The 27500-nt window shown below is 44.7% G+C and overlaps 1 protein-coding gene across 1 annotated transcript in view; it reads right to left on the reverse strand.

Moving 5' to 3' along the window:
* stab1 (stabilin 1) overlaps positions 1-27500 on the reverse strand; it is a 172371-nt gene that overhangs the window by 9528 nt on the left and 135343 nt on the right. Inside the window, exons 56-68 of the mRNA XM_061726572.1 lie at positions 25599-25761; positions 24445-24594; positions 22256-22360; positions 15833-15946; positions 14786-14918; positions 14644-14704; positions 13673-13817; positions 10342-10475; positions 9614-9779; positions 9303-9409; positions 7690-7809; positions 7027-7158; positions 5712-5816 (exon numbers count right to left, since the gene is read on the reverse strand). Of these exons, the coding sequence (XP_061582556.1) occupies positions 5712-5816; positions 7027-7158; positions 7690-7809; positions 9303-9409; positions 9614-9779; positions 10342-10475; positions 13673-13817; positions 14644-14704; positions 14786-14918; positions 15833-15946; positions 22256-22360; positions 24445-24594; positions 25599-25761 (1635 nt within the window). The remainder of the gene's footprint in view (positions 1-5711; positions 5817-7026; positions 7159-7689; positions 7810-9302; positions 9410-9613; positions 9780-10341; positions 10476-13672; positions 13818-14643; positions 14705-14785; positions 14919-15832; positions 15947-22255; positions 22361-24444; positions 24595-25598; positions 25762-27500) is intronic.

Below are 27500 nucleotides of genomic sequence, written 5' to 3' on the forward strand. Positions count from 1 at the left end.
TAAACACCCACGCCCCCAAAATAAACAGCCACGTCCCCAAAATAAACATCCACGCCCCCAAAATAAACATCCACGCCCCCAAAATAAACATCCACGCCCCCAAAATAAACATCCACGCCCCCAAAATAAACATCCACGCCCCCAAAATAAACACCCACGCCCCCAAAATAAACATCCACGCCCCCAAAATAAACAACCACGCCCCCAAAATAAACATCCACGCCCCCAAAATAAACACCCACGCCCCCAAAATAAACATCCACGCCCCCAAAATAAACAACCACGCCCCCAAAATAAACATCCACGCCCCCAAAATAAACATCCACGCCCCCAAAATAAACATCCACGCCCCCAAAATAAACAACCACGCCCCCAAAATAAACATCCACGCCCCCAAAATAAACATCCACGCCCCCAAAATAAACATCCACGCCCCCACGGCGAAACCCACGAGGCAGCCCACCCCGCTGAACAGCGCAGGCCACTGTTGCTGCCAGGGGATGACAACGGCGTTGATCTCTGAGCCGTGGGTGTCCAGCAGGGTGAAACCGAGGTTGGTGAAGAGGTCGAGGCCCAGGAGGTTGGTCCCGTGGCGTGCGACATTGAATCTAAAAACTGGCAGTGTCTTATCCCCGTATTTTACGGGCAGCTGGAGGGAGCCCACAATGTCAATTTTGGAGTCGGCGTAACCACGCAGGGTGGTGGTGGCCGGTCCAAGTGGCTCGCAGGGGAAAAACTGTGTAACAGTCGCCAGGTTCAGGAGAGACACTGTGGCCCCTGTGTCTAGGAGGAGGGGCAGAGTGACATCTCCAACCATTAACGAGCACGTTTTGAACGGTGCTCGTGCTGAGCTCACGTTGTGGATGACTGTGGTGTTAGTGGGTGGCTGAGAGGCTCGAGCTGGGGCAGACCTGCAGACTTTGTGGAAGTGGTTTAATTTTCCGCAGTTGGAGCAGGTTTTACCACGGGCAGGGCAGTTCTGGGCTCTGGAGTTGTGTGCAGAAGAGCCACAGTTCCCACACTGCTGATGGTACTGATCGCGGGGCCGAGCGGCCAGTAGGATGTTCTCCTCCCCGCTGTCAGCGCTCACATGAAGGAGGGGCGTCTGTGAGGTGAGCGCGCCCGCTGCCTGTGTCTGTGAGGGCGGGGGAGTTGAAAAGCTCGCCACGCACTCCAGCGCAGATTCCACCTGAACCGCGAGGTTTATTGCTGCTGATAAAGTCAGATCATCACTTTCCAGCAACAATCTTTCTCTGATTTTGTTGCAGCTCGTGTGCAAAATCAGTTGGTCTCTGACCATTTCGTCCCGCAGTCTTCCAAACTTGCAGGAAGTAGCCAAACCCCGCAGGTCTGCCAAGTACTGAGCCACTGTTTCTCCCGGCCTTTGATGTCGCCGCCGGAACAGGACCCGGCGGAGCAGGGCGCTCTGTGGAGCCGCGAAATGTCCTTTCAGTAACTCCACGGCCAGGGAGTATGACGGTGCGTCGCCGAGTGTTCCGAACACCCGCTGTCCCTCAGTTCCCAAGCAGTGCAGCAGCAGTGCACGTTTCCTCCCGGCGGACACGTCCGCTAAGCCGGCAGCCAGGATGTACGTCTCGAACGCGGAGATCCAGCGGTGCCACGGGACCGGTGGTTCCCCCGGGAGGGCCAGGAACGGAGCGGGTGGTGGTAGGGAACACGCTTCAGCCATCTCTCATCGCCAATGTTATATTGCAAAAGATAACGCGACACGTAACTCAAGTCGGAGTTGACGTGACTCCATTTATTTTTGAACTCCACATGAACGCATGTAAAAACAGACTGTCGTAAACCAGAACCGGGGAGTCGTACCCCGAAAGTTCTTAAAGTGACAGTGTATGTCGTGAACTACCAGACATAACATATATATATATATATATATATATATATATATATATATATATACTGTATATATATATATATATATATATATATATATATATATATATATATATATATATATATATATATATATATATATATATATATACTGTATATATATATATATATATATATATATATATATATATATATATATATATATATATATATATATATATATGTTGTATAGGTATATTATTTATAAGTGCTCTGGTATATCATTTATTTATATCATTTATTTATATTGCTCAGGTATAATATTTATAATTTAGAATGCTCAGGTATAATATTGCAATGAAGTGCTGTAATATTTTTATAATGTAATAACAGGTATATTTTTTGATAAAGTAAAGCTTGCTGTTATATTTATTTATATTTATTTTTATATTGTATTCAAGCAAAATTGAAAAAGAAACAAGGAAATAATATGCTCGAAATAAAGATTTTAATCAATTGTTGTACAGGAGCTTGTGAAAGAATAAAAGGAGCTTGAAAAGAGAGCGAGGACTCGACTGTCGGTACTTTAGCCGCGTGTTCTGGACCCGCTAACGTTTAGCGGTTCCAGAACACGCGTGTTAGGATTTCATGAAGTTTGAAGGTGGTTTTCTCTTTATATGCAAAGTAACCTGGTATTCAGCAGTTCAGCTGCTTTTATCTGGTCACGGAGTCGCCTGTTTATGGCTCGACTGTTTTCTTTAGATGCAGGAGTCAGATAGTTCAGATACCATTTGTTGAGAGAAGACAATGGGGAGGAACAGATGTTTAGCGTTGGGGGGTTTTATCTGTGATCTGTGAGACGCCCCAGGTGGGAGACAATCAGAGGAGATTTGGGGCTGGAGGTGAGACATGTTTGGGGGTCTTTCCTGTAGCTCAGGGATCGGCAACCCGCGGCTCTAGAGCCGCATGCGGCTCTGTAGCGCCGCCCTAGTGGCTCCTGGAGCTTTTTAAGAAATGTTTGACCTTTTTTTCTTCTCTTTTTTTCCTCTTTTTTTCCCTTTTTTTCTTTTTTCCCCCTTTTATCTTTTTTTTCTTCTTTTTTTCTCTCTTTATTTCTCCCCTTTTCCTTTCCTTTTTAATCTCGACATTTCGACTTTTTTCTCGACATTTCGACTTTTTTCTTGAAATTGTACTTCAACATTAATCTCGACATTTCGACTTTTTTCTCGACATTTCGACTTTTTCTCGACATTTCGACTTTTTTCTCAACATTTCAACTTTTTTCTCGACATTTCGACTTTTTTCTCGACATTTCGACTTATTTCTCAACATTTCGACTTTTTTCTCGACATTTCGACTTTTTTCTCAACATTTCAACTTTTTTCTCGACATTTTGACTTTTTCTCGAAGTGCATAATGAAAAAAAAAAATCTTCCCCCAGTTATAACTAATATAGAAACATGCAGCATGTGTTATACAAGACTTTTCATTTTTTGCAGCTCCAGACATATTTGTTTTTTGTGTTTTTGGCCCAATATGGACTTTCAACATTTTGGGTTGCCGACCCCTGCTGTAGCTGCTCCACCAATGACGTTCAGGTACAAAGAACTCCTTCTTTTTTAGTATAAATTCAACTGGATCAATGACGACTGAGGCCCCGTTTCCACGGAGCAAAAACTGTGGTGTTTTCCTGCGTTTTGTTCGTTCGTTTACACGAAAACGAAGCTCAAAGTCTCCAAAAACCATCATTTCTGAAAACTCCGTCCAAAGTGTAGATTTTTAAAACCTCCGTCTTCACGTTTGCTTGTAAACGGAGAGAAACGGACATTTATTCTTCAGAACGTCACATTATGAGACAGAAACGTCACCAGCGTCATGAGTGACACCTGTGGTTACAATTAGTTTGTAACCGTCAATATTTTCTTGTATTTTACCTGTTTTATATTCTAACGTCACACTTAAAAGTAACTCCACTTCTCTGTCACTCCAAACCAAAGTCTCTGGTTCATCTTGGAAGTAAAGCTTGAATTATGGTCCCGCGTTAAATCGACGCAGAGCTACGGTGTAGGGTACGCGACGTTGCGCGCCGTACGGTGTGTGTCGCCGCGTACCCTACGCCGTAGCTCTGCGTTGGTGTAACGCGAACCATAAATCAGCCTTAACTGGAAGTTAAACGTGTCATTTGTTGATGTTTTTTCCAGGATTCTGATTGGCTAGCATGACGTTAACAGCGTATTTATGCGGATTCGTGTAAACGAAGAGATTTTGAAAACGATCTCGTGTAAATGATGGAATTTTTCAAAACGTAGAGCGGGAAATATCCGTTTTTGTAAATACCCGGCTATGTGGAAACGGGGCCTCAGTGCATTTCTCTCCTGCCTTTTGTGGTCTGAAAGAATTGAACCTCCGGCCGGAAAACACTGACTACGTTTACATGCAGTCAAAATCCGGGTTATTGCTAATATTCCGGTTACTGAAACATTCAGAATATTCCGTTTACATGGTAATTAATCATTCAGGATATCTGGATCAAACCAGCGACGCACGGAGAACATCATGACACAATTCCCGTCATTTCTGCTTCTTCTTCCTGTATCCAAATTCAAAACAAATGCTGCTTCAACTTTTCTCTCTCCTTCTTGTAAATCTTCTATCCCGGTACTTTCTACCGTCTACAAATGCAGAAATGTTCATATCCTTCATTACATTTATGAAGTGATTAGTCTCCTCCTGGTCTTGGTTTCTCCGTGTTTATAAGAACTTCCTGGACTCAAAAGACCAGGATTCCTTGTGAACAGAACATGTGCAGAAAACAGATTCCTGTTCCGTTTGATGGGGATATTCCGTTACGTTTACATGACCCAATATTCAGGTTTAAAAGGAGTAACCCAGGGCTCATATTGGGGTTTTTAGAGTTTTTCGGGAGGTGAGGAGAGAGGAGGGGAGGAGTTTTTAAAAACCTGAATATGAGCATATTCTGGTTATTCAAAGGGGTTATTGATGTTTACATGGCCGTGTAACCGGGTTATTGATCATATTCTGGTTTTAAAAGGTTATTGATGCTGGAAACTCAGTCATTGTGCTTGATATAATAAAAGCTTGAATTAACTTTGATTCTATTCCACAGGGGGTCCAGAACCCAGGACCGGGCAGCACGGTGGCTTAGTGGTTAGCACTGTTGCCTCACAGCAAGAAGGTCCCCGGTTGGACTCCCAGGCCCGGCAGGGGCCTTTCTGTGTGGAGTTTGCATGTTCTCCCCGTGCTTGCGTGGGTTTCCTCCTGGTACTCCGTCTTCCTCCCACAGTCCAAAAACATGCATATTAGGTTAATTGATGATTCTAAATTGCCCGTAGGTGTGAGCGTGTCTGGTTGTTTGTGGGGACTGCGGGTGGAAACTAGCATTTCTGCTAAAACCTGGTGTATTCACACTGCTTAAAGGAGCTTGAGGCTCCTTCTAAGAAATGAGACTCTCTAGCGCCACCCTTCACCACGACGGCCGTCGGGGGTACTGCAGCCAACAGTGAAGCCGGCACGGGAGAACGGGGAGAACGTGCATGCAGCGTCATGTGACGTCACATCCACAGGACAGCGCGGGAAATTCAGGACCGAATTGCAGCACGTTTTGCAGCAACAGCCTGTTCAAGGAGAGATACACTAGAGGAATCATTATTTTTGGTTTGGAACGCTTCATCTGACATTATTACTAGAAAACTTCAAATGTATACAAATTTTTTTCATAAATCCTGCCTCAAGCTCCTTTAATGTAGTGTTCAGTAATATGCATTGTCCCGTCTAAATAAAACTTTGAAACCACAGGGGGGTCCAGCAGGTACTGGTTCCGTCACCAGTTGCAGGTCCGAGTCCCGGCCACTCACCGGGGGGGGCGGAGCCGCCAGCGGCGCCTCGATGACGTGGATGATGCCGTTGACGGCGGGAATGTCCCAGTCCAGCAGGAGGCGCCGGTCCACCATCGTCAGGGTCTGCAGGAGAACAGGGTCGGGGATCGGTTACCGGGTTAACGGACCTGTCAATCATCGGTTACCGGGCAACGACCCGTCAATCAACAGACCCGTCAATCACATCGGTTACCGGGCAACAGACCTGTCAATCAACAGACCCGTCAATCACATCGGTTACCGGGTAACAGACCTGTCAATCACATCGGTTACCGGGCAACAGACCCGTCAATCATCGGTTACCGGGTAACAGACCTGTCAATCACATCGGTTACCGGGCAACAGACCCGTCAATCATCGGTTACCGGGCAACAGACCCGTCAATCATCGGTTACCGGGTAACAGACCTGTCAATCACATCGGTTACCGGGTAACAGACCCGTCACCAGAGCTGGTAGAGTAGCCAAAAATTGTACCCAAGTAAAAGTACTGTTACTTCAGAATAATATGACTCAAGTAGAAGTAAAAAGTATTCATCCAAATAATTACTTGAGTAAAAGTAAAAAAGTACTCAAGTACTGAGTAACTGTTGAGTAACGTCTGATTTATTTTTTTAACACAACCATTCAAACAGACAAAAGTACAAAATAATCATCTTCAGGCAAATTAAATCAATAAAATAATAAAATTAATTAAAATTAATATAAAAAAATGTGCTTAAATTAAAATAATCTTAAAGTAAATTAAAGTACTTAAATAATAAAATAACAATAAATAAATAAATTAAGCACAAGTAGCACAACATTTCCAGCCTTTGTACTTTTCTTTTTTAACCAGCAGAACTAGAACAAACATGAACTCATAGAAACTCTGTGTGTGTTTGAGTCTGTGTAAATGTGACAAAACATGCAAAAACAAACATTTTTCCCAAAGAATCACCCAGTGATGTCATGAGATTGACACGTACGTGGATAAAAGGGATAAAAGAAAAGTAACAGCTCAACGTAGCCTAATGTAGCGGAGGAAGAGGAACAGTTTCTTCTTCACAAATCTACTCAAGTAAAAGTAAAAAGTATAGTGATTCAAAACTACTCCTAAAAGTACAACATTTCCCAAAACTTACTCAAGTAAATGTAACAGAGTAAATGTAACTCGTTACTACCAGCTCTGGTTACCGGGCAACAGACCCGTCAATCACATCGGGAGGAGCTGGACGCCGGTAAGGAGGCGGCTCTGTCCCAGTCCCGGCCCCCCGGTCCCCCCGGCCCCGGCTCTATCTCTACCGTTCACCCACCTGGTTGTTGCCGTGGGAGACCGTCAGGTTGAACCCGAGCCTGGAGGAGATGAGTGTTTGGGGGCGGAGCTCCCTGAAGGGCCAGCTGTGATTGGCCGAGACGTGGTACTCCAGGTCCCGCCCCGACAGGGTCTGCAGGAACAGAACCGGACCAGAACTTTAGCAGTTAGAACAACCTGAAACACGCTTCATGATGAAGTATTTTATTCCATATACATTTAAAAGTGTAATGTTCCTTTCAGAGAAATTAGATGGGACATCAGGGGGTTAGAGGGTTCAGCCTGATTGAAGGTTCTGCGTTAAACCAACACCGTGCCTACGCCGTTGCCGTGACGCCGTTGTGAACTCTTCGGACTTCTCCGTCACTCCATTTCGCCGCGGTGCAAAACCCCTGCAGAGCACTAGGGGGTTGGTTAGAGGTTAGAGGGTTAGGGGGGGTTGGGGGGGTCAGGGTTGGGGGGGGGGTCAGGGTTAGGGGGGTCAGGTATAGGATTGTTAGGGGGGGGGCAGGGTTAGGGGGTTAGGGGGGGGTCAGGTATAGGATTGTTGGGGGGGGGCAGGGTTAGGGGGGGGGGTCAGGGTTAGGGGGGGGGGGGGGTCAGGTATAGGATTGTTGGGGGGGGGCAGGGTTAGGGGGTTAGGGGGGCGGGGCCGGCTCCGTACCTGGTTCCGGGAGAACCCGGCGTTGTGGGGGACGAACAGCGTGACCTCAGACTTCCTGTGGGACAGAACGTCCACCAGAGTCCGTCCCTCCGGAGACGAGAGGCTGTAGTCCAGCAGCAGCTGCAGGACACGGGGGGGGGGGGACATGTCAATCATTCAGTTAGGGGGGGGGGTGATGGACACATGTCAATCCCAGGTCTCCAGGAGGTCCAGGAGTCCTGGACCAGGTCTCCAGTCTGCTGAGATCATGTGACCCGCGGTTACGATGACTCATCAGGTCAACTGGTGAGCTAACGCTTGCGCTAGCATGCTAACGCTCATGCTAGCACAATAACGCTAAAGCTAGCATGCTAACGCTCGCGCTAGCACGATAACGCTCATGCTAGCACGATAACGCTAAAGCTAGCATGCTAACGCTCGCGCTAGCACGATAACGCTCATGCTAGCACGATAACGCTAACGCTAGCATGCTAACGCTCGCGCTAGCACAATAACGCTCATTCTAGCACGATAACGCTAATGCTAGCATGCTAATGCTCGCGCTAGCACAATAATGCTCGCGGTAGCATGCTAACGCTCGCGCTAGCACGATAACGCTCGCGCTAGCACAATAATGCTCGCGCTAGCATGCTAACGCTCGCGCTAGCACGATAACGCTCGCGGTAGCATGGTAACGCTCGTGCTAGCATTCTAACGCTCACGATAGCATGCTAACGCTCACGTTAGCAGGATAACGCTCACGCTAGCACAATAACGCTCGCGCTAGCACGATAACGCTCGCGCTAGCACGATAATGCTCGTGGTAGCATGCTAATGCTCACGCTAGCACGATAATGCTCGCGGTAGCACGATAACGCTCGCGCTAGCACGATAATGCTCGCGGTAGCATGCTAACACTCGCGCTAGCACGATAATGCTCGTGGTAGCATGCTAACGCTCGCGCTAGCACGATAATGCTCGCGGTAGCACGATAATGCTCGCGGTAGCATGCTAACGCTTGCGCTAGCACGATAATGCTCGCGGTAGCACGATAACGCTCGCGCTAGCACAATAATGCTCGCGGTAGCATGCTAACGCTCGCGCTAGCACGATAATGCTCGCGGTAGCACGATAATGCTCGCGGTAGCACGATAATGCTCGCAGGAGCACGCTAACGCTCGCGGTAGCACGCTAACGCTCGCGCTAGCACGATAATGCTCGCGGTAGCACGATAATGCTCGCGGTAGCATGCTAACGCTCGCGCTAGCTGGTCTCTGGGGGGGGATATTAAACTTTCAATTAAAAAAAAAAAGTCAATTTGACTTTGGATACTTGTTGCTAGGCAACAGGTTATCGTAGAGACATCGTTCAAATGTTCCACGACTCGCCCCGCTGCCGAGTACGACATATTAAAATCTCAGGAAGGTTCACAGAAAATTAACGTCAAAATGACTTAATTCATTCATGTGGGGCTTGTTACCATGGCAACCAAAGACCTATGGATTCCTATGAGGGAGCAGAGGAAGGAATCAGAACCAGAACCAGGACCACCTCAGACAGATATGTAGCTGTGGTGTTGGTAGCTGGTTCTGGTCCTGGTTCTGGCCGTGGTCCTGGTACCCTGCGTCACTCACCTTGTAGAAGATGGAGAAGTTGCTGTTCCGGGCCAGGACGCTGGTCAGGACGCTGTTGCAGAAATCTCCGTCTCCGACGAAGCCGTCGGGACACGAGCAGGACACGTCTGAAACACCAGCAGAGGTTAGTCGGGTCTAGAAGGTCCTGGTCTCCTCGGCAGGTGTGAGTGAAAGGTGCAGGTGCGGTTGCAGGTACATCTGAGCCGGTAGCACCAGGCGTCGTAGCGGCTGCTCCGCTCCACGAGGTGTGTGTGACAGGTGTGAGTGACAGGTGCAGATGCAGGTGCAGGTGCGGGTGCAGGTGCCCCTACCTCGTAGCCGGTAGCACCAGGCGTCGTAGCGGCTGCTCCGCTCCACCGGCTCCTTGTACGTCACCAGGCCCACGTGGTTGTCTCCACACCGGAGGGAGGGGAAGCGGGTGGGGTAGCCCACCTGACCCCCCGCCATCCAGCCGGCCACGCACAGGTGCACCCCCAGCTGCAGGGGAGAGAGGTCAGCTCCCAGCATGCACTGCTGCTGTCACATCCCAGCATGCACTGCTGCTGTCACATCCCAGCATGCACTGCTGCCGGGTTAGGGGCGGGGTTAGTTTTACCTGCTGAGGGGGCGGGGCTAGAGCGGTGTTAGTTTAGGGGCGGGGCTACCTGAGGAGGCGGGATCTCACCTGCTGAGGGGGCGGGGCTAGTTTAAAGGGGCGGGGCTAGTTTAAAGGGGGTGGGGCTAGTTTAAAGGGGGCGGGGTTAGTTTAAGGGGCGGGGTTAGTTTAAAGGGGGTGGGGCTAGTTTAAAGGGGGCGGGGTTAGTTTAAGGGGCGGGGTTAGTTTAAAGGGGCGGGGTTAGTTTAAGGGGCGGGGCTAGTTTAAAGGAGGCGGGGCTAGTTTAAAGGGGGCGGGGTTAGTTTAAGGGGCGGGGCTACCTGAGGAGGCGGGGTCTCACCTGCTGAGGGGGCGGGGCTAGAGCGGTGTTAGTTTAGGGGCGGGGCTACCTGAGTAGGCGGGGTATCACCTGCTGAGGGGGCGGGGCTAAAGGCGGGGTCTCACCTGCTGCGCGTCCCCCAGCTGCTTGAACGTTGCCAGCTCGGCTCCGTCGGCCCGGCAGGCCCGGTCCGCCTCGGTGAAGTTCAGACGGTACTTTCCCTCCGGACTGGACAGGTGGAAAACCCCGGCCGTGTTCGCTGCAGGAACAGAACCGGGTCAGGAACAGAACCGGGTCAGGAACAGGTACTGGGGGGGCCTCGGTAGAACCGGTCCTTCAACATTACTCTCGACATTTCGACTTTTTTCTACCTACACCAGGACCTGGACCGGTGGTTCTAGTTTAGTTTAGTTTATTGTTTTCCACAGTTTGTTTTTTAAATATACAGGAAATATCAATGATAAACACTGTAGGTGCAGGAAGAGGCAAAAAACCCAATGGGCTTATTTGAAGCCTCCACCGAAGTTATTAACATTTCATGTCAAGATTAACATACAAAAAACAGAAAGTAAAACTACACAAAAGTGAAAGCAAACTAATAATGCAATATATAAATAATAAAGAATAAAGACAAAAAATAATTGTGTGTGAGTGTGCATGGGATATTGTTTTTGTTGTTATATTGTTTATACAACTTATATTACTTATATTGACTCCTGAGCAAATAAGAAGTTACATGTCACTATGAGTGAAACCCAAAAAAAACAAAGAAACAAAAAGAACAAGGAAATATAATGTAATATTTCAGAGAGGAAGAGTCTTTGCCAGGTGGGAAAAATCATTCTACAATTTAGTCCCTAAATCTCATGGAAAACCGAGCAAGTGAGAAATTTAGGAGGATGAAGATCTGAGGATTGTCCAGTTGAATAAGAATGAATCTCTGAATTTAATTTAAAGTAAGTCAACAATAATACCCAGGAATCTTGTAGTTGTACCTGAGGCATACTAACAGACTCAATATTAATGTTGCATGAATCCTTAGGGTAGGATTTCTGCCACTAAAAATTATGAAATTTGATTTTCTACAGGGCTGGGCCCGGTTACCGTGGTTACCGTGGTAATACAGGACTAGGTTACCGTGGTAATACAGGACTAGGTTACCGTGGTAATGCAGGACTAGGTTACCGTGGTAATGCAGGACTAGGTTACCGTGGTAATACAGGACTAGGTTACCGTGGTAATACAGGACTAGGTTACCGTGGTAATACAGGACTAGGTTACCGTGGTAATACAGGACTAGGTTACCGTGGTTACCGTGGTAATACAGGACTAGGTTACCGTGGTAATACAGGACTAGGTTACCGTGGTAATGCAGGACTAGGTTACCGTGGTAATGCAGGACTAGGTTACCGTGGTAATGCAGGACTAGGTTACCGTGGTTACCGTGGTAATACAGGACTAGGTTACCGTGGTAATGCAGGACTAGGTTACCGTGGTAATACAGGACTAGGTTACCGTGGTAATGCAGGACTAGGTTACCGTGGTTACCGTGGTAATACAGGACTAGGTTACCGTGGTAATACAGGTCTAGGTTACCGTGGTAATGCAGGACTAGGTTACCGTGGTAATGCAGGACTAGGTTACCGTGGTTACCGTGGTAATACAGGTCTAGGTTACCGTGGTAATGCAGGACTAGGTTACCGTGGTAATACAGGACTAGGTTACCGTGGTAATACAGGACTAGGTTACCGTGGTAATGCAGGACTAGGTTACCGTGGTAATGCAGGACTAGGTTACCGTGGTAATACAGGACTGGGTTACCGTGGTAATACAGGACTAGGTTACCGTGGTTACCGTGGTAATACAGGACTAGGTTACCGTGGTAATGCAGGACTCGTTACCGTGGTTACCGTGGTAATGCAGGACTAGGTTACCGTGGTAATGCAGGACTAGGTTACCGTGGTAATACAGGACTAGGTTACCGTGGTAATGCAGGACTCGTTACCGTGGTTACCGTGGTAATGCAGGACTAGGTTACCGTGGTAATACAGGACTAGGTTACCGTGGTAATACAGGACTAGGTTACCGTGGTAATGCAGGACTAGGTTACCGTGGTAATGCAGGACTAGGTTACCGTGGTAATGCAGGACTAGGTTACCGTGGTAATACAGGACTAGGTTACCGTGGTAATACAGGACTAGGTTACCGTGGTAATACAGGACTAGGTTACCGTGGTAATGCAGGACTAGGTTACCGTGGTAATACAGGACTAGGTTACCGTGGTAATACAGGACTAGGTTACCGTGGTAATGCAGGACTGGGTTACCGTGGTAATGCAGGACTAGGTTACCGTGGTAATGCAGGACTCGTTACCGTGGTAATACAGGACTAGGTTACCGTGGTTACCGTGGTAATGCAGGACTAGGTTACCGTGGTTACCGTGGTAATGCAGGACTAGGTTACCGTGGTAATACAGGACTAGGTTACCGTGGTAATACAGGACTCGTTACCGTGGTAATGCAGGACTAGGTTACCGTGGTAATACAGGACTCGTTACCGTGGAAATGCAGGACTAGGTTACCGTGGTAATACAGGACTAGGTTACCGTGGTAATACAGGACTAGGTTACCGTGGTAATGCAGGACTAGGTTACCGTGGTAATGCAGGACTCGTTACCGTGGTAATGCAGGACTGGGTTACCGTGGTAATACAGGACTAGGTTACCGTGGTAATGCAGGACTAGGTTACCGTGGTAATACAGGACTAGGTTACCGTGGTTACCGTGGTAATACAGGACTAGGTTACCGTGGTAATACAGGACTAGGTTACCGTGGTTACCGTGGTAATACAGGACTAGGTTACCGTGGTTACCGTGGTAATGCAGGACTAGGTTACCGTGGTAATACAGGACTAGGTTACCGTGGTAATGCAGGACTAGGTTACCGTGGTTACCGTGGTAATACAGGACTAGGTTACCGTGGTTACCGTGGTAATGCAGGACTCGTTACCGTGGTAATACAGGACTAGGTTACCGTGGTAATACAGGACTAGGTTACCGTGGTAATACAGGACTAGGTTACCGTGGTAATGCAGGACTAGGTTACCGTGGTAATGCAGGACTAGGTTACCGTGGTAATGCAGGACTAGGTTACCGTGGTAATACAGGACTAGGTTACCGTGGTAATGCAGGACTAGGTTACCGTGGTAATACAGGACTCGTTACCGTGGTAATGCAGGACTAGGTTACCGTGGTAATGCAGGACTCGTTACCGTGGTAATGCAGGACTAGGTTACCGTGGTAATGCAGGACTCGTTACCGTGGTAATGCAGGACTCGTTACCGTGGTAATGCAGGACTCGTTACCGTGGTAATGCAGGACTCGTTACCGTGGTAATGCAGGACTAGGTTACCGTGGTAATGCAGGACTCGTTACCGTGGTAATGCAGGACTCGTTACCATGGTAATGCAGGTCCCGGCAGGACGCCACCGGGTCACAGCCTCCGTTCTCCTGCAGACATTGGTCCACTGGAGGAAGCAGCTTCTCCAGGCACTGGACTCCGTTACCCACAAACCCCGGCAGGCACTGGCACTCGCGCTGGTTCTGAGGGAGCAACCGGAGATCAGGTGACAAAACAACCGGAGATCAGGTGAATAACAACCGGAGATCAGGTGACAAACAACCGGAGATCAGGTGAAAAAACAACCGGAGATCAGGTGAAAAAACAACCGGAGATCAGGTGAAAAAACAACCGGAGATCAGGTGAAAAAACAACCGGAGATCAGGTGAAAAAACAACCGGAGATCAGGTGACAAACAACCGGAGATCAGGTGACAAACAACCGGCGATCAGGTGAAAAAACAACCGGAGATCAGGTGACAAACAACCGGAGATCAGGTGAAAAAACAACCGGAGATCAGGTGAAAAAACAACCGGAGATCAGGTGACAAACAACCGGAGATCAGGTGACAAACAACCGGAGATCAGGTGACAAACAACCGGAGATCAGGTGACAAACAACCGGCGATCAGGTGACAAACAACCGGAGATCAGGTGAAAAAACAACCGGAGATCAGGTGACATACAACCGTAGATCAGGTGACAAACAACCAGAGATCAGGTGACAAACAACCGGCGATCAGGTGAAAAACAACCGGAGATCAGGTGACAAACAACCGGAGATCAGGTGACAAACAACCGGCGATCAGGTGAAAAACAACCGGAGATCAGGTGACAAACAACCGGAGATCAGGTGACAAACAACCGGAGATCAGGTGACAGACGACCGGAGATCAGGTGAAAAAACAACCGGAGATCAGGTGAAAAAACAACTGGAGATCAGGTGAATAACAACCGGAGATCAGGTGAATAACAACCGGAGATCAGGTGACAAACAACCGGAGATCAGGTGACCCCCCCCCCCACTCACCGGTCCGGAGAACCTGCAGGAGGCGAACTCGCTGCAGCCGCCGTTCTCCTCCTCCACACACCTGCAACATCCCCCCCCCGATCAGTGATCAATACAGGCCTGGGAACAGAGAGGTCGGAGGTCGGAGGTCGCCCCCCCCCACCTGTCGATGGGCTGGCAGGACACGCCGTCTCCGTGGTAACCGGCGAGGCAGGTGCAGTTGACCGTCAGCCCCGTCTGGTTGCAGGCGGCGTTCAGGTGGCAGCCGCCGTTGTAGTCGGAGCAGAGGTCCGGCACTGGGGGGGGGGGCACGGGGGGGGGGGCACATGGTCAGGTTTTTAGTTTAGTTTAGTTTATTTTGCATATGCACACTGTATATGTATACACACAGGTATAAATATATATATATATATATATATATATATATATATATATATATATATATATATATATATATTTTATATATATGTACACATTTCCTTTTTTTTTTTTTTTTTTTTTTTCTTTTTGACCAAAAAGGTTTGGGCTGAAGCCTCATGGCTTATTTTGCCTTTCCTTTCAAACAAAAGGCAGAACTTCAGAAACAAAAAGATACTAATAAGAAGAAAACGAAACGAAGGAACAAAACAAAGAAAATGAACAAAGAGAAGAAAATTGGTCACATGGGGGGGGGGGCACATGTTTTTACGAGTTATTATCATTCACGAAAACAAACGAAATAACGAAAACTAAAATTGAAAAAACTATTTCGTTAACTGAACTAAATAAAAACGAAAATTAAAAGACAAAAACGATAACTAACTGAAACTATATTGCGTGTTTAGAAAACTAACTAAAACAAACTGAAATTATAGATAATTTCCTCTGTTTTCGTCCCTGTCAATAATCGCATCTTGGTTTGATCAATTTATTCTGCTCTGGCCGTTTATCTCCAACTGGCAGCTACGGCACCTGAACGCCTCACGGTCCGTGACGTCAAAACTACAACTAATAAAAACTAAACTAAAACTAAGCATTTTTGAAAATATAAAAACTAATAAAAACTAGCAAACCCACACTAAAAACAAATTAAAACTAACTGAATTGAAGGAGAAAAAGTCAAAATGAAATAAAACTAAACTAAAATGAAAAATTCAAAACTATTATAACCCTGTTGGGGGGGTCACATGGGGGTCACATGGGGGTCACATGGGGGGCGGGGTGCACTCACGTGGCTCTGCACTGCAGAAGGTCCCGTTGCCCTGGTAACCAGGTTTACACTGGCAGCCCAGGTCCGTGCAGTCGGCCTGAGGGTGGCACCACCGGCACCGCTCCGGGACCGAGCCTGGACACAGTTAGGGGGGGGGGGGGCAATCATTTTGATTGACACTAGTTAGGTTGTTAGATTTTTGCCTGTAAAGTACTTTTGGTCAACCTTGGTTATCTTTAATTTGACCAGAGGAACAAAAAACTACAACTGGTCAACCATTATTTAAACAGTAGTTCCTGATCCAATTCAAATTTCAATTAAAGTAATTATTAATAATTATTTTTGTTTTTGCCTCACAGAGAGAGTTTATTAACAATATTATATGTGAGATGTCCGCTTTGTGACGAGGAGTCCCACAGGGCTCCAGTTTTATTTATTTATTAGGGCTGGGCCTTTATTGCGTTAATTGCGATGAATTAATTACAGAAAAATAATGCAACGAAAAAAGGAAAATAAAGCATTTAATCGCATTTACTTTTGCACTCCAAACAGTGCGGAACGTTTCTCGTCGCACGACTGCCGGGTATAAGTTACCTGCAATACTGGAGGATATCACCCTTCTTCTCCTCTCCTCTTCCCTTCCTCTTTTCTCCTTTTCCATTTTTATTTATTATAAATATCTCATAGCTATCATTTTTGTCCATCGTTCCTGTAGTTTCTTGCGCTGGCCCCCCTTTTTTTCTCTTTTGTGTTTGCAGGCCGGAGCTTCAGGAGCTGCGTTCTGGCCTGCTGGCCTAGCCCCACCCCCCCTCCCCCCCGGTCATCCCGTTGCTGCTTCCACCTGCCTGCCGTTCAGAACTCTGTCTGTGGTTTTCAACCAGCAGGCCCTCAGTCTGGCAGCCAAAATCATGAAGGACCCCTCCCACATACTCCATCCTGCATTCCAGTGTCTCCCCTCCAGGAGGCGCCTGCGCTGCGTCGCCTGCAGGACTGAGTGGAGGAGAGACACTTTTGTCCCCAAAGCTACCCTGCTTTTTAATTCCAGCTGCTAAACACATCCCCCACATCCACAGACCCCCCCTCCATACTCCTATTACACTGTCGACACGTTACTTTACATTGCCACTTTACACTGTATATTTTATTTACACCACAATCACTCTAATGTACATTTTTTTTCTGACATTCTTATATTTATATACTTTTGGTACATTTTTTGCACATTTCTTGTACATATGAGACACGTCCCACTTATCTGTTCATTTTATTTTATTTTATTTTATTATTCTATTTTATACTTCAACGTCTTGCTGCTCAGTTGCCTTGAAATTGCCCCTCTGGGATAAATAAAGTTTTTCTGAATCTGAATCTGAATCTGCGGTCCGCCCCCCTCAGTGTATGTTGACAGTATTTACGATTTTTGACAGTATTTACAAATCTTGGCAGAAATACGAATTTTGACAGTATTTACAAATGTTGACTGTATTTACGAATGTTGACAGTATTTACAAATGTTGACTGTATTTAAGAATGTTGACTGTATTTACAAATGTTGACTGTATTTACGAATGTTTTTACGAATGTTGACTGTATTTACGAATGTTGACGGTATTTACGAATGTTGACTGTATTTACGAATGTTGACTGTATTAACGAATGTTGACGGTATTTAAGAATGTTGACGGTATTAACGAATGTTGACTGTATTTACGAATGTTGACGGTATTTACGAATGTTGACTGTATTTACGAATGTTGACGGTATTAACGAATGTTGACTGTATTTACGAATGTTTTTACGAATGTTGACTGTATTTACGAATGTTGACTGTATTTACGAATGTTGACTGTATTAACGAATGTTGACTGTATTAACGAATGTTGACTGTATTTACGAATGTTTTTACGAATGTTGACTGTATTTAAGAATGTTGACGGTATTAACGAATGTTGACTGTATTAACGAATGTTTTTACGAATGTTGACGGTATTTACGAATGTTGACGGTATTTACGAATGTTGACTGTATTTACGAATGTTTTTACGAATGTTGACTGTATTTACGAATGTTGACGGTATTTAAGAATGTTGACGGTATTTACGAATGTTGACTGTATTTACGAATGTTGACTGTATTTAAGAATGTTGACAGTATTTACGAATGTTGACGGTATTAACGAATGTTGACTGTATTAACGAATGTTGACGGTATTTACGAATGTTTTTACGAATGTTGACTGTATTTACGAATGTTGACGGTATTAACGAATGTTGACTGTATTAACGAATGTTGACTGTATTAACGAATGTTGACGGTATTTACGAATGTTTTTACGAATGTTGACTGTATTTACGAATGTTTTTACGAATGTTGACGGTATTAACGAATGTTGACGGTATTAACGAATGTTGACTGTATTAACGAATGTTGACTGTATTAACGAATGTTGACTGTATTTACGAATGTTGACTGTATTAACGAATGTTGACTGTATTAACGAATGTTGACGGTATTAACGAATGTTGACGGTATTTACGAATGTTTTTACGAATGTTGACTGTATTTACGAATGTTGACTGTATTTACGAATGTTGACTGTATTAACGAATGTTGACTGTATTAACGAATGTTGACTGTATTTACGAATGTTTTTACGAATGTTGACTGTATTTAAGAATGTTGACGGTATTAACGAATGTTGACTGTATTAACGAATGTTTTTACGAATGTTGACGGTATTTACGAATGTTGACGGTATTTACGAATGTTGACTGTATTTACGAATGTTTTTACGAATGTTGACTGTATTTACGAATGTTGACGGTATTTAAGAATGTTGACGGTATTTACGAATGTTGACTGTATTTACGAATGTTGACTGTATTTAAGAATGTTGACAGTATTTACGAATGTTGACGGTATTAACGAATGTTGACTGTATTAACGAATGTTGACGGTATTTACGAATGTTTTTACGAATGTTGACTGTATTTACGAATGTTGACGGTATTAACGAATGTTGACTGTATTAACGAATGTTGACTGTATTAACGAATGTTGACGGTATTTACGAATGTTTTTACGAATGTTGACTGTATTTACGAATGTTTTTACGAATGTTGACGGTATTAACGAATGTTGACGGTATTAACGAATGTTGACTGTATTAACGAATGTTGACTGTATTAACGAATGTTGACTGTATTTACGAATGTTGACTGTATTTACGAATGTTGACGGTATTAACGAATGTTGACTGTATTTACGAATGTTTTTACGAATGTTGACTGTATTTACGAATGTTGACTGTATTTAAGAATGTTGACGGTATTAACGAATGTTGACGGTATTAACGAATGTTGACGGTATTTACGAATGTTGACGGTATTTACGAATGTTGACGGTATTAACGAATGTTGACGGTATTAACGAATGTTGACTGTATTAACGAATGTTGACTGTATTAACGAATGTTGACGGTATTAACGAATGTTGACGGTATTAACGAATGTTGACGGTATTAATGAATGTTGACGGTATTTACGAATGTTGACGGTATTTACGAATGTTGACGGTATTTACGAATGTTGACAGTATTAACGAATGTTGACGGTATTTACGAATGTTGACGGTATTTACGAATGTTGACGGTATTTACGAATGTTGACAGTATTAACGAATGTTGACTGTATTTACGAATGTTGACGGTATTAACGAATGTTGACGGTATTTACGAATGTTGACGGTATTAACGAATGTTGACTGTATTTACGAATGTTGACAGTATTAACGAATGTTGACTGTATTTACGAATGTTGACGGTATTAACGAATGTTGACGGTATTAACGAATGTTGACGGTATTAACGAATGTTGACGGTATTTAAGAATGTTGACGTTATTTAAGAATGTTGACAGTATTTAAGAATGTTGACGGTATTAACGAATGTTGACGGTATTTACGAATGTTGACGGTATTAACGAATGTTGACTGTATTTACGAATGTTGACGGTATTTAAGAATGTTGACGGTATTTAAGAATGTTGACGGTATTTAAGAATGTTGACGGTATTTAAGAATGTTGACTGTATTAACGAATGTTGACGGTATTTACGAATGTTGACGGTATTAACGAATGTTGACGGTATTTAAGAATGTTGACGGTATTTAAGAATGTTGACGGTATTTAAGAATGTTGACGGTATTTAAGAATGTTGACGGTATTTACGAATGTTGACGGTATTAATGAATGTTGACAGTATTTAAGAATGTTGACAGTATTTAAGAATGTTGACGGTATTAACGAATGTTGACAGTATTTACGAATGTTGACGGTATTTAAGAATGTTGACGGTATTTAAGAATGTTGACGGTATTAACGAATGTTGACAGTATTTACGAATGTTGACGGTATTTAAGAATGTTGACGGTATTTAAGAATGTTGACGGTATTTAAGAATGTTGACGGTATTTAAGAATGTTGACGGTATTAACGAATGTTGACAGTATTTACGAATGTTGACGGTATTTAAGAATGTTGACGGTATTTACGAATGTTGACGGTATTTACGAATGTTGACGGTATTTAAGAATGTTGACGGTATTAACGAATGTTGACAGTATTAATGAATGTTGACAGTATTTAAGAATGTTGACAGTATTTAAGAATGTTGACGGTATTAACGAATGTTGACAGTATTAATGAATGTTGACAGTATTTAAGAATGTTGACTGTATTAACGAATGTTGACGGTATTTACGAATGTTGACTGTATTTAAGAATGTTGACGGTATTTACGAATGTTGACTGTATTAACGAATGTTGACGGTATTAACGAATGTTGACGGTATTAACGAATGTTGACGGTATTAACGAATGTTGACTGTATTTACGAATGTTGACTGTATTAACGAATGTTGACTGTATTAACGAATGTTGACGGTATTTACGAATGTTGACTGTATTTACGAATGTTGACTGTATTTACGAATGTTGACTGTATTTACGAATGTTGACTGTATTTACGAATGTTGACGGTATTTACAAATGTTGACGGTATTAACGAATGTTGACTGTATTTACGAATGTTGACTGTATTAACGAATGTTGACTGTATTAACGAATGTTGACTGTATTTACGAATGTTGACGGTATTTACGAATGTTGACTGTATTTACGAATGTTTTTACGAATGTTGACTGTATTAACGAATGTTGACTGTATTAACGAATGTTGACGGTATTAACGAATGTTGACGGTATTAACGAATGTTGACGGTATTTACGAATGTTGACTGTATTTAAGAATGTTGACTGTATTTACGAATGTTGACGGTATTAATGAATGTTGACAGTATTTACGAACAGTGTTGGGTGTAACGCGTTACAAAGTAACGCGTTACTGTAACGAGATTACATTCGCCAGTAACGCAGTAATGTAACGCGTTACAGTTGTAATTTGGGTAATCCCGTTATAGTTACTCTAAGACAAGAAAAAATACGTTACTTTAGTTACTTTAAGCTTTTCAGCTACATGTAGAACGGGAGAACAGAAAAGAAAATCAAACTTGCCTTTCATGCGTCTTCACGCGTTGCAACACTGGTCTGATTTGAGGCTGATTTATGATTCCGCGTTAAATCGACGCAGTGTCTACGGCGTAGGGTATGCGGCGACACACACCGTACGGTGCGCGTCGCCCCGTACCCTACGCCGTAATTTCTACGTTGGTGTAACGCAGAACCATAAATCAGCCTCTAACGTGATCTTACGGGATTTTACGGGATTTTACGGGACTTCTGGTGCTGATCTGGGCACTGCAGTAATAAAGTTCCAACTACAGGACTGTCTCAGAAAATTAGAATATTGTGATAAAGTTCTTTATTTTCTGTTATGCAATTAAAAAAAACAAAAATGTCATACATTCTGGATTCATTACAAATCAACTGAAATATTGCAAGCCTTTTATTATTTTAATATTGCTGATTATGGCTTTCAGTTTAAGATTAAGATTCCCAGAATATTCTAATTTTTTGAGATAGGATATTTGAGTTTTCTTAAGCTGTATGATGCATGCATGATCAACAATATTAAAATAATAAAAGGCTTGCAATATTTCAGTTGATTTGTAATGAATCCAGAATGTATGACATTTTAGTTTTTGTAATTGCATTACAGAAAATCACAATATTCTAATTTTCTGAGACAGTCCTGTACATGTTGTTCATTGGCAATCGAGTTATGGAGCAGCTCAGGTGATATTGCGGAGTAATCCAAAAGTAATGTAACTAGTAATGTAACTAGTTACTTTCAGCAACCAGTAACTAAGTAGTGTAAGGGATTACTTTTTAAAAAAGTAACTAGTAATATGTAATGGATTACTTTTTTTGAGTAACTACCCCAACACTGTTTACGAACGTGAATGACCCGGTCCAGGGGGAACTCACCAATCTTGTCCTGGCAGCGGTCGCCGGTCCAGCCGCTGTTGCAGGTGCAGTGTCCCGAACCGTCCATGCCGTCGTCGCAGTGTCCCGTGAAGGTGCAGCTGCAGGCTGAGACACAGAAACACGTTAGCCGCCGTCAGGAAAATGAGCGGCGCCATCAGCCACGCTAGCGCTATGCCGGCGCCACACTAGCGCCACGCTAGTGCTACGCCGGCCCCACACTAGCGCTACGCCGGTACAGATGTGACAGCACGTGCCTGATGTTTGAAGTTCTGCTTTCACCTGCTGCACTAGATCTAATGGTTCTTTTCCACTAGTACCTACTCAGCCGAATGTGGACGGTATTTACGAATGTTGTTACGAATGTTGACTGTATTTACGAATGTTTTTACGAATGTTGACGGTATTTACGAATGTTTTTACGAATGTTGACGGTATTTACGAATGTTTTTACGAATGTTGACGGTATTTACGAATGTTTTTACGAATGTTGACTGTATTTACGAATGTTGACGGGTATTTACGAATGTTTTTACGAATGTTGACTGTATTTACGAATGTTGACGGGTATTTACGAATGTTTTTACGAATGTTGACTGTTTTTACGAATGTTGACTGTATTTACGAATGTTGACGGGTATTTACGAATGTTGACGGTATTTACGAATGTTTTTACGAATGTTGACGGTATTTACGAATGTTTTTACGAATGTTGACTGTTTTTACGAATGTTGACTGTATTTACAAATGTTGACTGTATTTACGAATGTTGACGGTATTTATGATTGTTGACCTGGAAAACTCCCAGAAGGCCGTGCGAGGCCCCGGCCGGCGACACCAGGGAGTATTCTGAGCAGAAACACCTGCAGCTGTTTCTCCCTGGAGCGGCTGAGCGGAGACGGCCGGCCGACGGTCCAATCACACACACATCTGTCGCGTTGCCACGGCGACAGACAGCAGCAGCGCCGCGGGGGGAGCCCAGCGTTGCCACGGCGACAGACAGCCGGCAGGCTGGCGGGGGGGGGAGACGGTCGGCTGAATCTGGTCGGTTGTTTTAGGTGTTGAGGGGTTACAGAGAGGCCAGATCGGACATAGGGTGAAGGTGGAGGCTCGATGTCTCCTCGCTTTAACGACTTTAATCTGATTAATTAAAAAACAACACATTTGGACCAGATTCATCATCCTGCTGCACCGTCAGCCTCTTAGTCTTAGACTGACTTGGACCTGGTGCTGGTTCTAGACCTGGTGCTGGTTCTAGACCTGGTGCTGGTTCTAGACCTGGTGCTGGTTCTAGACCTGGTGCTGGTTCTAGATCCACTTCAGACCTGGTTCTATGTTGGAACCTTACAGGAACCGGTTTGCTCTTTTCCCCACATACAAAACCAGGTCTAACATTGAGACTAGAGAGACTAGAGAGATTAGGGAAACTAGGGAGACTACGTAGGGGAACCAGTCTCAAAGCATTGCCAGTCTGTAGACGGTATTTCTGAATGTTGACTGTATTTACGACTTTTGACGGCATTTATGAATGTTGATCTGGGATCCAGAAACCCACAACATCCTTTCGTTATTCTCTTTCTCTAACTTCCCTTCTTGCAGCTCGTCGCGGCGGTGACTTGGGCGGTGACTTGGGCGGGGACTTGGGCGGTGACTCGGGCGGTGACTCGGGTGGGGACTTGGGCGGGGACTTGGGCGGTGACTTGGGCGGGGACTTGGGCGGTGACTTGGGCGGGGACTTGGGCGGGGACTTGGGCGGTGACTTGGGTGGGGACTTGGGCGGTGACTTGGGCGGGGACTTGGGTGGGGACTTGGGTGGGGACTTGGTCAGTGACTCGGGCAGTGACTTGGGCGGGGACTTGAGTGGGGACTTGAGTGGGGACTTGGGTGGGGACTTGAGTGGGGACTTGAGTGGGGACTTGGGTGGGGACTTGGGTGGGGACTTGGGTGGGGACTTGGTCAGTGACTCGGGCAGTGACTTGGGCGGGGACTTGAGTGGGGACTTGAGTGGGGACTTGGGTGGGGACTTGGGTGGGGACTTGGGTGGGGACTTGGGTGGGGACTTGGGTGGGGACTTGGGTGGGGACTTGGGCGGTGGAAGTGAGTCGCCTGCTGAGGAAACCCCGCCCTCCCCCGACGTAACCAGCTTTGTTTTTAGGAGAAACCAGATCTTTGGCCGGTGAAGTAGCACCTACATGTGCAGTTGTCGCCGTAGTAACCGCCGGCACACGAGTCACATGATGTTCCCTGGAATCCTCTGTGACACTTGCAGGACCCCGACCCTCGGACGCCGTCGTCACAGTCGCCATGGCGACCGCAGGGATCTTCAACGCCGCCTGGACACACTGGGGAGGACATGGAGGGGGCGGCGTCAGACCGACAGATCAGTTCATCAAAACACTCCAGATACCCATTATTTACATACAAAAAAAATGGTTTATACAAAGACTAGTCTTTCTTGATCTACATAATAATCTCGTGCAAAAAGTTGACTTACTTTTTAAGTAGATCAAGCACAATATTTGTATTTGTGTATACCGTAATGTGATGTATTGTTGTTTGTTTTATGTCATGTATGTCTAGACCAGGGGTCGGCAACCCAAAATGTTTTAGAGCCATATTGGACCGAAAATACAAAAAACAAATATGTCTGGAGCCGCAAAAAATGAAAAGTCTTGTATCAGAATTAGAATGAAGGCAACACATGCTGCATGTTTCTATATTAGTTAGAACTGGGAGGGAGATTTATTTTTTCATTATGCACTTCGAGAAAAATGTAAAAATTCTTGAGAAAAAACTTGAAATGTCGAGAAAAAAGTCAAGATTTCGGGAAAAAAGTCGAAATGTCGAGGAAATAGTCAAAATTTTGAGAAAAAAGTCGAAATGACGAGATTAATGTTGAAGTACAATCTCGCGAAAAAAGTCAAAATGACGAGAAAAAAGTCAAAAATTCGAGAAATGTCGAGATTAAAAAGGAAAGAAAAAAGGAAGAAAAAAAAGAGAAAAAAAAAGAAAAAAAAGAAAAAAGAACAAAAAAAAGAAAAAAAAGAACAAAAAAAGAGTAAAAAAGAGAAAAGAAATTTTGAAAGGAAAAAAAAAAAGGAAAAAAAGGTAATAAAAAAGGTCAAACATTTTTGAAAACGCTCCAGCAGCCACTAGGGCGGCGCTAAAGAGCCGCATGCGGCTCTAGAGCCGCGGGTTGCCGAACCCTGGTCTAAACTGTAATGTGATGGATTGTAATGTTGTGTTTTCTTGGGACCCCCTTGAAGATGAGATGTTACATCTCAAGGGGCTAAACTTTAATACATTCTGAGAGACCAGGGAGCCGGGCGAGTGTTCGGGTCCCCACCCTGGCAGTCCCGGCCGTAGTGGTTCTTGCAGCACTTCTGGACCCAGGACGGGAACGTGCAGACCCGTTTGCAGCCCCAGCGGTTGAAGCTGTGGTCCAGGTCTCCGTACCAGCGGCGGCCCGTGAAGCGCGAGGGGGGCTGGTAGCAGCGCTCCGTCTTCCCCTGCAGGGACGGACGAGGGACATGTTCACCCGGCACAAGGCAGAGGCAAATTTATTTATATAGCACATTTCACACGACGAGCATGGACTCAATGTGTTCAAATACAGACAAAATGACAGGGTTACAATAACAGAAACAGACAAGAGGATGGAAGGAAAGTAGCGGTTGTGTAGTGGTTGTGTAGTGGTTGTGTAGAGGTTGTGTAGTGGTTGTGTAGAGGTTGTGTAGAGGTTGTGTAGTGGTTGTGTAGAGGTTGTGTAGAGGTTGTGTAGTGGTTGTGTAGAGGTTGTGTAGTGGTTGTGTAGAGGTTGTGTAGAGGTTGTGTAGTGGTTGTGTAGTGGTTGTGTAGTGGTTGTGTAGAGGTTGTGTAGTGGTTGTGTAGAGGTTGTGTAGAGGTTGTGTAGTGGTTGTGTAGAGGTTGTGTAGTGGTTGTGTAGAGGTTGTGTAGTGGTTGTGTAATGGTTGCGTCTAGCGTCCCCACGGTAACGCTTTTGACTGAGAAAAGTAATGCCCATCGAGGCACGATGGAGACGCATGGGTGCATGCATGGGTGCATGTTCCGGTTCAGGCTACGTTAACGGATAGTTTTTTTTTTCATCATGGTAAAAAACTCCATCCGAATGAATGGGGCCATTTGAAATGGACTTTGACATAAAATTTCCTTAAATCCCAGCTTCATGAAATTTGAATATGTTGAAGTCCACAGCGTGCTGAGTCGGGGAACATTTGTATGATGTCTCTACAATAACCTGTTGCCTAGCAACAAGCGTCCAAAGTCAAATGGAAATTAAAAAAACAATGAACGGTCAATATCGCAAAAACTGTAATAATTAGCATAAAGAGGTTGCACGGTCCATTAGTGCCAATCAGGCCGAGTGTTTGAAAGTTTGAACGATGTCTCTACGATAAAGTTCGCCCGAGCAATAAGTGTCCGAATTTTCGCCTTTTATTTTTGCTTTTTGGCATCTAGCGTTGCCACGGTAACCCCTATTACTGAGAAAAGTAATGTCCATCGAGGCATGATGGAGACGCATCCAACGATGTATGCCATGCATGGGTGCACGTTGCGGTTCGGGCCGAATTAACGGACGAAAAAAGAGTGCGGAATAATAAGAATAAGAAAAGGGAAACCTTTTCTGTATACTAATATATCGCCTTCATCTTCCTGTTTTTCCTCGTTTTTTCGGGCGTGTTTTATTTTTTGGGGATTTTTTTTTTCCACATCAGAGCGGGGTCATGCTGTACACCCGCTGGTGTGACGTGGGACTTTTGCGACTTTAGCTTGTTAGCAAAATGCTAGCAACATTGCCCTTTGAGCCATTCTGGACGATTGCAATATGGTCATTCCACTACTTGGCATGCTCATAATAATTCCATTAAATTCCAAGTTTTTGACAAGCTCACAAGGTTTTACTGACAGAGGAGTTAACAAAGGGAGAATATGTTGCCTCAGAGAACATGGACCAACTAAAAGAATCTCTGTTTTATCCTCATTCAGCTGTTAAAAGTTTGTTGCCATCCAATACTTGATATCTGCAATGTGCTGAATGATCGGCAGTAACAGATACATATAATTGTGTGTCATCAGGACAAGAATGATATTGAATATTATGATGCCGAATGATGGACCTAAGTGGTAACATATACAAATGGAAAAGTAGAGGACCTAGAATTGACCCTTGTGGGACTCCGTATTGAGTGCTGACATTATCAGATTCATAGCTGCCGACGGAAACAGA

The sequence above is a fragment of the Cololabis saira genome, chromosome 8 (assembly GCF_033807715.1).
Source record: "Cololabis saira isolate AMF1-May2022 chromosome 8, fColSai1.1, whole genome shotgun sequence".
NCBI classification, from domain to species: Eukaryota; Metazoa; Chordata; class Actinopteri; order Beloniformes; family Belonidae; genus Cololabis; species Cololabis saira.